General features: G+C 46.7%; 1 protein-coding gene across 11 annotated transcripts in view; it reads left to right on the forward strand.

The window, feature by feature from the left end:
• Positions 1–1,686: 1,686 nt before the first annotated feature.
• The window catches only part of MTSS1 (MTSS I-BAR domain containing 1), a gene marked incomplete at its 3' end in the record, with an annotated part of 128,584 nt that continues 118,022 nt past the window's right edge, over positions 1,687–12,248 (forward strand). For all 11 annotated transcript variants that reach the window (XM_080340161.1, XM_080340158.1, XM_080340165.1 and 8 more), the window contains exon 1: positions 1,687–2,352. In XM_080340161.1, the coding sequence (XP_080196287.1) occupies positions 2,281–2,352 (72 nt within the window). In that variant the 5' untranslated portion in view covers positions 1,687–2,280. The remainder of the gene's footprint in view (positions 2,353–12,248) is intronic.

The raw sequence follows: 12,248 nt of genomic DNA on the forward strand, positions 1-12,248 counted from the left end.
AAGTTACAGCACTAACATCTCATTGGTTAATTTTTCTATCATCCATGTTATTCTTCTATCCCCTTCTCTCTCATGGGTACATCTCTTCTCTCTCCGGATCCTCCTTTACTCCCATCCTTCTCAAGGGTAAATCTTAATATCTCAAGGCCGATCTCTACTCTCATATTTTCTGTCAAGGATTCCACAGACCCGCTGCAGTTTCCCACAGCTCGGTCAGACCTGGGTGGTGTTTCCTCCTGCAGTAAAGTGAGGAAAAGCACTCAATTTATGCTTTTTGGGGAAATTGCTGCGGCAGCCTGTGCCACCACAGTCCCACGGGAAGCAGGGCACCTGTCCAGCCGTTCCCTTCAGTGCTAAATTAACATGCGGAACGTAACCTGTCACATGCGTGTACATAGATACTGGTGGAAAAAAGGCAAAATATCATAGTGACCACAGTGGCTCTTCCCAGGCAGAGTTTGTTGCATAAATACATTTCACAACTTTTTAATTTTAATAACTTAAATTTCTAAACTTCCATCTCAGCCATGGTTGTGCATGTACTTGTGTGTGCATATGAAGACAGAAAAACCCCCAACCTCCTCACTTTAAGGGCTAAGGCTTATTCTCCCATACTCAGTTTTTCCTGGTTCTGCATCTGTTTTTTTATAAAATCGTGTGGTGACACAACCTGTTTCTCCAGGCTTGTGTTTCCCCCGGGGTTTGTGATTACAGAATCTTTAGGCCTGAGCTCCCCAAAGCAGTTGAGGACACGCTTTATATCAGTGAAATGGAGAGTCCCAGGGACCTCAGTACTTTCAGCTACGTTGCTGATGTCCCTAGCAGAAGCACAGGCATCTGTGTTTGCAGGACCTGTGTCATGGCCTCTGTGCGTGTATCAATACATAATTTTGATTGGAATGTTTTGCAAAATTTGGCATAATGTGAAAGCTGAATGACTTCAAAAAAACCCATGGCTTATATCACTTACGTTAAGACCCTTAAATATAGGCTTGTGTTTGTGGGACAGGAGGGATACCCGGCCCCACATACTCTGTGATTAAAGCTGCTGCTGACTGTAGAATCACAGATTAGTTTGGGTTGGAAGGGACCTTCAAAGCTCATCCAATCCAACCCCCCTGCAATGAGCAGGGACATCTTCACCCAGATCAGGTTGCTCAGAGCCCCGTCCAGCCTGACCTGGGATGTCTCCAGGAATGGGGCATCCACCACCACCTCTGCACCAGGTTTGTATGTTCTGGTGCCTGCGGGCTCACAGAGTGCCTTCAGCTCAGCTGTTCCAAAGCACTGGGCTGAGGCAAGTGTTTTTCACCAGAACCAAGTGAATTTTGGCAATTTCTGTGAAAGTCATGAGAAAAATAGTCTCTTCGCCCGGCGCTAAACATTCAGGAGGGGCCGCCCCGAGGGGTGGGACGCGGCTCCCGCCGGACCACGGCCTCGCCACCTGCGCCCTGTGGGGAGAGGAGGGGGGCAGCATCGCTCCCGCCGCCAGCGGGGCGCGAACCCTCAATCCGCTGCCCGCCGGCCGCCGAGCCCAGTCGGCGGCTGCGCTGGTGACGCGACCGGCGGGCGGGGCGGGGCGGGGCGTTCCGCGCGGGCGGGCGCAGCGCGGGGTCGGGCCGGGGCGGGCAGCGCCGGGCGGGCGTGTGCTGGAGCGGGCGGGCAGCGGAGCGGGTGTTGTAGCTGCAGCCCGGTCTGTCGGGGCTGGCAGGGAGCCCCGTAGGCTGCGCCCCGAGGAGCGGCTTGACGCGCAATCTCATTTATTTTTATAGATCTATAGATACATATAATTCATTGGGTTTTTTGCTTATTTTGGAGGGCGTGCGTGCGCATCTGCCCAGCGCCGCGGAGCTGACGGGCTGCGGGCTCCCGCCGCCCTGAGCGCGCCGCCGTGCCGGCCGGTCGGGGCCGCCGCCACCGCCGGGGCCGTTGTGCGCAGAGATGGATTTGGGGGCCGCCTGTGCGTGGGAGGGTCGTGCCCGCTCGGCTCCGAACCCTCGGGTGCTGCTCAGCGGGGCGGGCAGGAGCGTGTGAGAGAAAGGCGGCAGTAGCGCTGGATTTTATTTTTTCCCCGGTTTTACGTTTTTAGAGGTGTAGACAGATAGGGGTTCAGGTGTGTTGTGTTTTTCTTTTTTTCTCGTTGCCCACATCGCCTTTGCTCCCCACCTCCTTTTTTTTTTTAATTCCGCGAAGTGGGAAGCTGGGGTGTCTCATTTTTCTTTAGCTCAGTAGTGAAATTGCAGCAGTTTCTGCCTCCTCCAGTGTGCTCGGCCGAGGAAAATGGAGGCTGTGATAGAGAAGGAATGTAGTGCGCTCGGAGGGCTCTTCCAGACCATCATCAGCGACATGAAGGTAAGAGACCGAAGGGTTTTTGGAGGAACCCGGGTGAGAGGAAACCTGTTCCCCACCTGGCCTGGAGAAACTTTGCACGGTGAGATGCGGCAGCACCGGGGGGCGGTGGCGGCGGCGCGACCTCCTGGCCCGGCCCCGCGTCCCGCTGCTATTTCGGGGACCCTGCCCGGGGCTGGGTGCGTGTCCCCGCCGGGGAAGCCCCCTGGAAAGGGGCTGCTTGTAAATGCTTCACCCCCGTGTTTTGGGGCTTGCGAGTTGCTTCCAGGACACCACCTCTGCCTCCCTCTTTTCTCCGGCTCTCCTGCTCAAACATGCAATCTGTTATCTTGCACCAGGGTCAGCATTTTCCAAACCTGTCTTTTTTTTTCTTTCTTAAATATTGTTTTTCCCCTCCTCCACTTCTCTTTTTTTGACTATTTTGTGCTGTCAGGATAAATGCAGCGAGACGGGAGCGTGGTGTGGAGGAGACGGGCAGGGTGCATGTGAGCCGTGGGGTGGGGCTGCAAAGGGCAATGTTGGGGTTTCTGTGCCGTGCTGGTGGGCACCACGGGTTCAAAAATCATCTCAGCCTGGAGATGCTCAAAAGTTGATGCGTGCCTGGATTAAAATCGCTGCTCAGTCGGCTATGTGGTATTATTTTCGTGGTGTGCATGTTCGTGGAGGTGGTATTTGCTGCTTTCTGTGCATAAATGCAAAGGTCTCAAGTTGCTGGCTCTTTTCTACCAGCCATCAGAAATCAGCGCCGACCCCTTCTGCCAAAGGGTGCCTTGGAGAGGGACACTCCCAATCTATCCTTGGCAGCCAAGGGCACTTCTGCAGGTTTTTCTGTGGACGAGCGGCAGCCTCCTGCCCTGAGCTCGTGGAAATAAATAGCTTGAAAGCGTTGGTGTGTTCTGCCGGTTGTGCCTTCCCAGAACCCGGGCTGTGGGTGCCCTGGCTGCAGCACACAGCCGTACTGCAGAATACTGCAGTGCTCCCCTGGACAAGGGCAGCTTGTCATCTTCCCAGGGCTGGCTGGGGAGGATGCACTTGTCGGGAGATGTTGAGGGAGATGATGGGGAGACCACCGTAATTTAAAGGCAGTGGCCATGTGTGCTGCGCTTCTGCCAGCCAGGGACACGGGATTTCTGTGGGTGTTTTAATCAGTGCAGGGCTGATGAGGAGGGAGGGCTGCGGGAGAAAAAGCCTCTAAGTAGTGGTGGAGGAAGATGGGGTTTGCTTTAGGAGGGAGCCTGGCAGAGCTGAATGGCTTCTAGTGTATTTTTTGTAGGTGGCAGAAGAGCTGTTTGCCCTACAAGTTATTTTTTGGCAAGGGTTCATATGCACTTTGCTCTCAACAGACCTTAGGAGACATTTAATTAAAAGCATGGCTTGTCAAACGCAGGCAGATTGCAGAGAGGAGGCGAGTGTGTGTGTGTGTATCCATCAAGACGATGCTGCAGTCCTGGCCGTGGTGTTCCTCGGGCTCTCAGCCCCTTCGTATTTTTAATAATGACTACACTTTAAAACAACAACCCCCCAGAAAAAGCAGGAAATGGTCACAAATCTTGGAATCATTGTAGTGGGCTGTGCAGGGAACACGCAGGAGATGTTTGTTCCAGATGAAGTGCGGTTTTGGGTTTCAGCACGGAGGGACACTGAGTATGTTTATTCTCCGCTTCTTTCTATAAGCAATGCATTTGATTTTACTTGCTCTTAAACGGCCCTTTGCTGTGTGGCTTTATTTCTTTTTTTCTTTTGCACATTGTTACTTGCATGGGAATGCTGCTCATCAAAAACATGTTGACATGAACTTATGGAGATGGGCACAGGTGTGAATATTTTTCCTTAATCCTCCATAGTAGTGGAACCTGTTTTGTGAACTGGCAATTACTTGGGGGGTGCTGGGGGAGTTTGGAAGGAATCGCAGCAGATCTTTAGCAATGTGGTGGTGGTTACGGTTTAAAAGAAATTAAAATTCATTTGTTTAGCGTGAGGAACAAATGATTTTTACCTGTAGCTCGGTTTGATGCAGCTAATGCTGTGCGGCTGATGGGATGCACTAGGATTCTTTGTGAATTCTGCACAAAGGATTGTGACAATTTCAAAGAAGAAGTAGCTATTTTTTGACAGCTAACCAGAACCTTTCAACTCATCATATCGTTAGTAGTAAAGTGAGAAATTAGCATTCTGAGTGCTGTTTCCCGTAGCGAGGTCTGTGTGGGCAGGCTGCTGGCAGAATCCTGGAGCTGTTGCGTGGGGGTCTGCCCACGCACACCCGGGTGCTCTATCTGCGCCTGTTTCTCATCGCAGCCTGTGATCAGGGCCCCACATGCCCTGCAGCGCTGAGGGCTTTGCTGCAGCATCCACCTTTTCTTTTTTTTCTTTTTTAACCAAATAATTTGCAGGTTCTTTTTATGATGCGTATTGCTCTGCCTGAAACCTAGTTGTAAAGATGGTAGGGTTAATCAACAGGGCATTAAAATGACTCTGAAGTCTTGCCAGTGGATGCAGCCGAGGTGATGAAGATAGAGCGTGTGTGGACTGATTTTTCTCTTTGTTCACACTAACACAGAACTAGCTCAGGTGTACCTGTTGTTAATTTTGAGCTCTCCTTGATCTCGACAAGGTTGCAGAAACTGGAATTATAATCCTGAGTAATGTGATTGTTTCCACTTGTCTCTGTACTGCATTAACTGTGAAACTTAATGAGGGCAATATATGCCAGCGTGACTAGCACATCACATTTTTTGATAGCAAGATTATCTCTTGCTGCCTGAGGTTTCTTGAGCTGCCTTTAATATTTTCTCCAGAAACCACAGATTTATCTCCATCCTCTACCAAAAATAGTTTTTTTGGTTGTTATTCAACAGAACAAGCTCCAAAAGAATTCAGTGTAAATCTAAGTGATTTAGAGAAACAATGTCATTGACTTGAATATAAGAATGGGTAATAAACATCCCATTTATACAGCACTTTAATTTACATCTTCAACTTCAGTCTCCTGACAGGGGAAATCCATGTCTTCCATGCAAAGCAAAGGGTCACATTTGTTGAGTAGTATGTGGTGTATGTGGTGACAGGGTTGTTTGTGGAAAGTCCACAATGGGAACTGTACTTGGCTGTTGTTCTCTAGAATTGGGCTTCGATGCTTTGAGATTTCAAGATCAGATTAAAGAATCATAAAGGTGGGAAAAAGTCTGCCCATCCCACGCTTAAGTTTTGGTCCATTGTCACAGCCCTGGTGTTTCCTCCGATACATCGCTGAGTATGTGGCACTTAAAATTTGTTATTCTCTTATGCGAGATCTTTTTCAAAGCATTCAAAGTTTATAAAAGCAAAAATAAAACATCCATGTCCCCTCGGAGGAGTAGTTTTGTGTGCTGCATGCAAACGCTGTGCTGTTTCTCTTTGAATGCGGCATCGTTTCTGTAGCTCCCTGTGGGAAGGGAATATTTGATGTGAATGGTTTGTAACTCATTTCTGGCAATTGAGAAATAAGATGCTGTAATGTGCCGTTAATTTCAATATTTCTTGTCGTGCAAAGCAAATCAGTGCAGATAAATTTTGGGAGGGCCTGTTGTGGATGAGTTTCAAAATATGTTGTCTTCTCATGCAGAGCAGATTCTCCTTAATGCTGCTTCTCTTTATGAGTCTTGATTTTCCCATTCCTTTTAATTGCATTGTTCTCTGCTGTCTTGAAGGAAAAAGAACAACAAGAAAACACCTCTGAAAATGTTGAAATTGGCAGTGTTTGTAGTTCATCGCTTGCTTGATGCTGGTTCTTTTCATTATTTCATGTTCTTTATTTGTCTTACCTCTTCTGCCAGCATGTGTTTCAGCAGGGCAGGGGCTTGCTGTGTATGTATCTACCTGGCAAGATGGGTAATGAGCAGCTGGATGAGTACAGGTTGCTTGTGACTTCCTTTATACTAATTTTACTAATATACTAATTTGTACTAATTTTTTATGGGTGCAGATTCCCAGTTGGTCTCAGGCATTTCCCCACATGTGAAGGATGCGCAGGTATGAGGACTGCAAACATAGTCCTGTTGGTGATCAAAAACAAGGCTCCCAAAGGAGGAGTGAAATTCTAGAAAATTGTTGAGATTTTTTTGTATTTTAAGTGTATGTGCCTTATTTATAATAATCTAGCTTGAACACTCAATAAAATCAGCCTTTTGCTTTTGGCAGTAACCTCTGCTTTAATACTATAAAGGAGGTGAGCCCTTCACTCCGTTGCTACTGCTGGGACCCTTGGGCAAGAGGGTGTTGCACCTTTGCTTTTGCCATGCAAAGCTCTTGGTCAAAGCAGAAAAGTCATGAACATACGGGCTTGGGAAACATTTGTTTTTGCAGCCTCTTATCTCCTGTTAGGAAGTGACCGGTGAGAAGCAGCGTTTTAATCTTGCTTTCTTTATGGAAGATGGATCTTGGGGCTGGTCACATCAAGGATGAGGAGCCATTCGTTAAGTAGGAGTGATCTGCTTGCGAGGGATGGCCTTGTGCTGTTCACACAAATAATATAAATTGAGTGGGGAAAAAATATTTGTTGAAACAAATAGAAATGCTGAGGCAGTTACTGTGGCATGCACAGCTGTAGGTCCTCTGTGTTTGTGTTAATCCAGGGGACAGTCCGCATGTATCAGTGAATATGGGCAAATTTGTTCTACCCTGACATGTCGTAAGATGACAGCTCTTCAGCTGTGCTTTATTTGAAGTTTGAGATCTCTGTGGAGATTAGGAATGTTCGGCTCAATGATTTTTGAGGTCTAGTTTCAATGCAGCAGTTAAGGCTGATAACTATGGTAAGGAAAAACAAATGTTTCATGTGCAACAGGCAGGTACAGGCTTGGAGAGGAAAGGGCGTCTCTGTGCTCCCTTTCCCACGCGTGCTATGTGGCGCTGGTATGTCCCTTGCATGACAGTCTTTAGGGCAAACGATTTATCCCAAACCTAGCGAAACAATATTTCTTCCCCCTTCCCAAAAAGTGTGAAATTGCTTCGTTTATGCAGCTTTTGATCTCTATTTTTCCTGAAAGGTTTTACCACTGAGGCATATTGGGCTCAGCTGTGTGCACTGATGTCTTACCCCTGCTGCCTCCCAGAACCTGCTTGCCCAAATGGCTGGTTTGCAGACGCTGAAATTCCTTGTCTTTTGTAAGCAGCTGCAGTATCTCTCTGTAAACATCTTGGAAGGGGAGGGATTGATGTGCAGTGAAGGCTGAGTGATGGTGTGGGAAGACAGCCCCTGCATCCCTGCTAAATTCTGGGGTTCATGCAACAGGGCGCAGCTGGGAACATACTTACAAATCATCTATTTTTTAGGGACAGTTTCTTTCTTGATCCAGACACTTTTGGGTGAGTGTTAACAATTCATACAACTGCCAAGCATTCTCTATGTGAGTCCAAGGCTGGCTTATTCTGTGGCATACCCAGGGCTAGGACTTTTAATGTCTTTTAAGAGCCCTTGTTTTGGCTCTGGCAGGACACCAAGCGCTGTGTAGCTGGGCTTGCGAGGCTGTAGGTGTGGAAGGAGTTGTGCAGTGCTGCATGAAGCACAACTGCCTGAACAAATGTTGGAGGACAAGAAGTCTGTGTAATTACACCGGTTAATACCTAACAGAGGCTGATATTTCAGAGTGTGCAGGAGCTCTCCCAAAGTCTTTCATATCAAATACCTAAAAAACCCATTTTTTTTTTTCTATGTGTTCTTGAAAATACAGAAGTTGCTACAGTTGATAGAGTATTCCCGTGACCCTGTAAATAGCATCTTCTGCTTAACAGCCTGTGTGTTTTCAGCTTCTGAAAAACATTTTTAAGGTTCATAGGCTACCCAGAGACCGTGTGGTCTTGAAGATAAGCAGAGACATGGCAGGGAGAAGAATAGGAATTGTATCTAAAAAGGCTTTTTTGTCTTCAGAGCATGCAAAGGTGGGTACAGAGAGGTTTGAGTTAATACTGTAAAGAGGCCACTCTTTAGAGTAGAGAAACCTCTCCAGGCTACATGTAGAAATGCATTATCTTCTTCAAGTGCATGTTTTAAATTTCAAAATTATGGCTACCTTGATATCATACGGTGCCGAGTGCTGCCGTGTTCCCTGGCATCTATGCTGACCTTTGAGGACGTTGATTGACTTCTTGCTGCTGGGCTGTGAGACAGCCTGGACGCTGAGATGTTTCAAAGGACCGGAGACAAAATGTCTGGTAGCTTTGTGGTTAAGGCCACATAGCAGCTTTCATCATGGAAGTGCTCTGTGTGTGACTTGGCTCCAAAGAATGGCTCCCATTTTACAGAAAGACAAACTGTGGCTGCAGGTTCAGTCACTTCTACTCCTTTCCCCTAGGACAAGAAGAAATGGAGTGCATCTAGAGCACGGAATTAATGAGGGGATGTTTTTTTTTAATCTCCCGGTATAATATATGTTTCTATCCACACATATACACCACTTCGTTGTCACTGCTTAAGACCTATTGCTATTCCTCTCCCTGTGATAAAGCAGTATTTGCAGGAAGAAGAGATGTCATCTACAAATGACTGATCAACTCTCCACGGAAGTGTCTTGAATCCTTCTCCTCTAATTGAAATTATGGGACATCTCAGTTTCTTAGTGGAGAGCTGGAGCATTTTAACCGTAGGTGTGAAGAATTTGGCCGTCTTGTGAGGCTCTGTGTGAGCTCTGTATTTTTCAGTCTTCTGATGAACAACCATAAGCATTGTGTAGCCCCCTTGAGTTGGTGTGCAGACAGCATTTAACAAATCATCTTGGATCTTTTTAAAAAGAACACTTACAGGAATGAGCTTGTCAACACTGATTCTGTTGGTGTGCTTGATGCTGGTGATGAGCGTGTAACTAGAGATGTTTGGTTGATGGTACAGAAAGGTTCATATTCTTTGTTCTCATTTTTGTTTTCTGCATGAGCTGCCACCACGAGCATTTTTTTTTTCTGTGTAAGTCAGATGTGTGCTTAGTAGTATCACTGAAGCCCTTTGTGTAGTGGCTTAATAGCGGCTTAATTTGGCATTTTTTCTGTTAATAAAGCTTCATTTGTGACAAGATGCTTTGAAACAAAACTGTTCATGAGCAAACCAAGTGTCTGACTTGGCGCTTCAAAGTGATTGTTTCATGAGTTGTAATGGAGGGAATTAGCCTGTGACAAGCATAGTTGCACTTGACTCTCTGGCAGAAGCTGAAGTTCATAAAGCACTAAAAAACTTGCTGCCTGGCTGCTGCCTTTTTCCCAGTGGCATCCTTTTGTGGTCAGATGCTTGCCAGTATTTTGGGCAACAGATAATGCCACTTCTTGGGTCCTGGAGATTGTTTTGACTGCTTGTGTGATGGAGGTTGTGTTGAGATCAAGCAAGGAATGCTCAGGAATGAAGGTTTGTCCTTACTTGGGAAGAAGTGAGGACACCCCAGCGGTGTTGGTGACGTTACCAGCCCAGGGCTGTTGGCTTGAGGCTGTACTGTGTGGGCATTAACTTGAATGAGTGTCTCCTGATTATGCAATTACCTTCATTTTGATCCAACTGAAATACTGTGGGTTTAGGAAATAGCTGCCGATTATGCACAGTGGCCACTTAATGATCGAGTGGATGAAAGGCAGTATTGATGAGTCTCTGAGGAGAAATGCTGTTCAGGCTTGCAAACTTCTTTAGACCTGCAGGCAAGAATCTGGAACTAAATGCTTCCTCTGGAAGACTGCTTAACATCCAGCTTTTCTATCATAGTGTGGGATGAAAGGTCTCTAGAAGCTGCGACTGATTGTCTCTCCCCATTTGTGTCCCCCCCGTGAATCATTTCCTGTGTTTAGAGATGGAAAGACTCTATGTTTGTGCATGATGTATCTTCTCACAGTATAACTTTTGTTTGCTAATTACCCAATCTTGGATTTAAACCATGAAGTGGCTGCTTTGGAGTTCAGTTTATTTGTCTTATGAACTATGGAACTGGGTTGTGCTTGGCACAGGTTTGACGTGGACCCTCTTGATGTAGCACGGAGGCCCATGAGTTGAGTTGCGAGCCAGGATGTCAAGAAGCAACCAAGGGAGATGAGTTTTCACAGGTCCTTGCTGTGCTACAAACTGCAGTTGCAACCATGGGGCAACTGGTGTTCTCCACTGGGGACGTTTAAATATGGGCTGGTGCAGTGCAGGCTCTATTATAATACAAATTAAAGACTAGAGCTCTAAAAACAGGATGGTACTGGACTTAGGTTCCCTCCCCTTTAAACGGTTAGTGAGGTTTAATAAATACCCATGTTCTTGTGAAGAAGTGCTACATTTCAGTGCCCAGGGAACTGGGCATTCTTTAGAGTTCTTCAGGTGTTTTGGGGAATGTAGAAATAACTGATATCTCAATGTTTTTTCCCCAGTGGGTTGATTTCCTTTTTCTGGACTTTCCTGATGGGATTTTAGTCTTGACTTCCTCAAGGTATTATTCCACTATGTGTTTTTCTCAATGTCCTAATGCACTGTTTTGACTGAAAACCAAACAGTTCAGAAAATACTGAGAGAGTGGTTCTGTGAAGCATAGAAGAAAAATCTAGTTGACAGATTTTTTAATAGCGCATGAGATGTCTTCAGTAGTGTTCTGCTGCATAATTTGCAATGTTGTGATAATGTATCACCTTGTGAAAGCAAAGCTTGGCATGCTTATTTATCCTGTGCGTGCTGAGGGAAACTTGTTTCTAAACCTGCCGTTCCCTAAACAAGTGGCAGAAAAAATGTAAATAGATGTATGGATACAAGACTTTGATTTTAATTACCCCTACTATCTTTCCTGAAGGGTAAGTTACAGGTTAAATGACATCTTAATCTGATCTTTGACATGCTTTTACTTTCAGTTGCGTGCACTATAATCTCTCAAACCTTGAGTTTGTACCTGTCTCCTCTTCCATTCAGCAATGCGTGCGTTCAGCTCTTGCTGTGAAATCCTGTGAAGTTCATGTCTTGTCTTTTGCTGTTGATGACTTTTCATTCCTTGCCCAGCAAGTGTTCTGCATTAATTGAGAGTCCCTTTTGCTGCTGGAACTAAGCCCAAACTTCCCCTGTGTGTGACAAAACCTTCAGCTTTGAAAGACAGCAGAGACTTTACAGTCAGGTAGCTGCTTTCCTTGCCTTGTGGGTGTATTATGCTTTCCTAGAAGACCTCTGTATAAACGTGTTACCCTTCCTTGAAGAGCTCCAGTGAAGGGAAGCTCCCTGGCCTGTCAGAGTTGCCTGTTAAATGGTCATCTAGTTGGATGGATTGTCCAACCTGAAACTGCTGCCAGTAAAACTGATTGTTTCTTGTCCTGCATCACTGGAAAACAGCTGATGGTCAACATCAGTCTATGGGATGCTCTTGAAATCACGATTTGGACGAGGGCATAGAGTGTACTATCAGCATGTTTGCTGATGACACCAAGCTGGGAGGAGTGGCTGACATGCCAGAAGGCTGTGCTGCCATCAGAGGCCTGGACAGGCTGGAGAGTTGGGCAGGGAATAACCTAATGAAATTTAACAAGGGCAAGTGTAGAGTCCTGCATCTGGGCAGGAACAACCCCAGGTTCAAGTGTAAGTTGGGAAATGACCTATCGGAGAGCAGCGTAGGGGAAAGGACCTGGGGGTCCTGGTGGACAGCAGGATGACCATGAGCCAGCACTGTGCCCTTGTGGCCAGGAAGGCCAATGGCATCCTGGGGTGTATTAGAAGGGGGGTGGTTAGTAGATCGAGAGAGGTTCTCCTTCCCCTCTGCTCTGCCCTGGTGAGACCACACCTGGAATATTGTGTCCAGTTCTGGGCCCCTCAGTTCCAGAAGGACAGGGAACTGCTGGAGAGAGTCCAGCGCAGGGCAACAAAGATGATGAAGGGAGTGGAGCATCTCCCTTATGAGGAAAGGCTGAGGGAGCTGGGGCTCTTTAGCTTGGAGAAG

Source organism: Nesoenas mayeri, assembly GCF_963082525.1.
Source record: "Nesoenas mayeri genome assembly, chromosome: 2".
NCBI lineage: Eukaryota > Metazoa > Chordata > Aves > Columbiformes > Columbidae > Nesoenas > Nesoenas mayeri.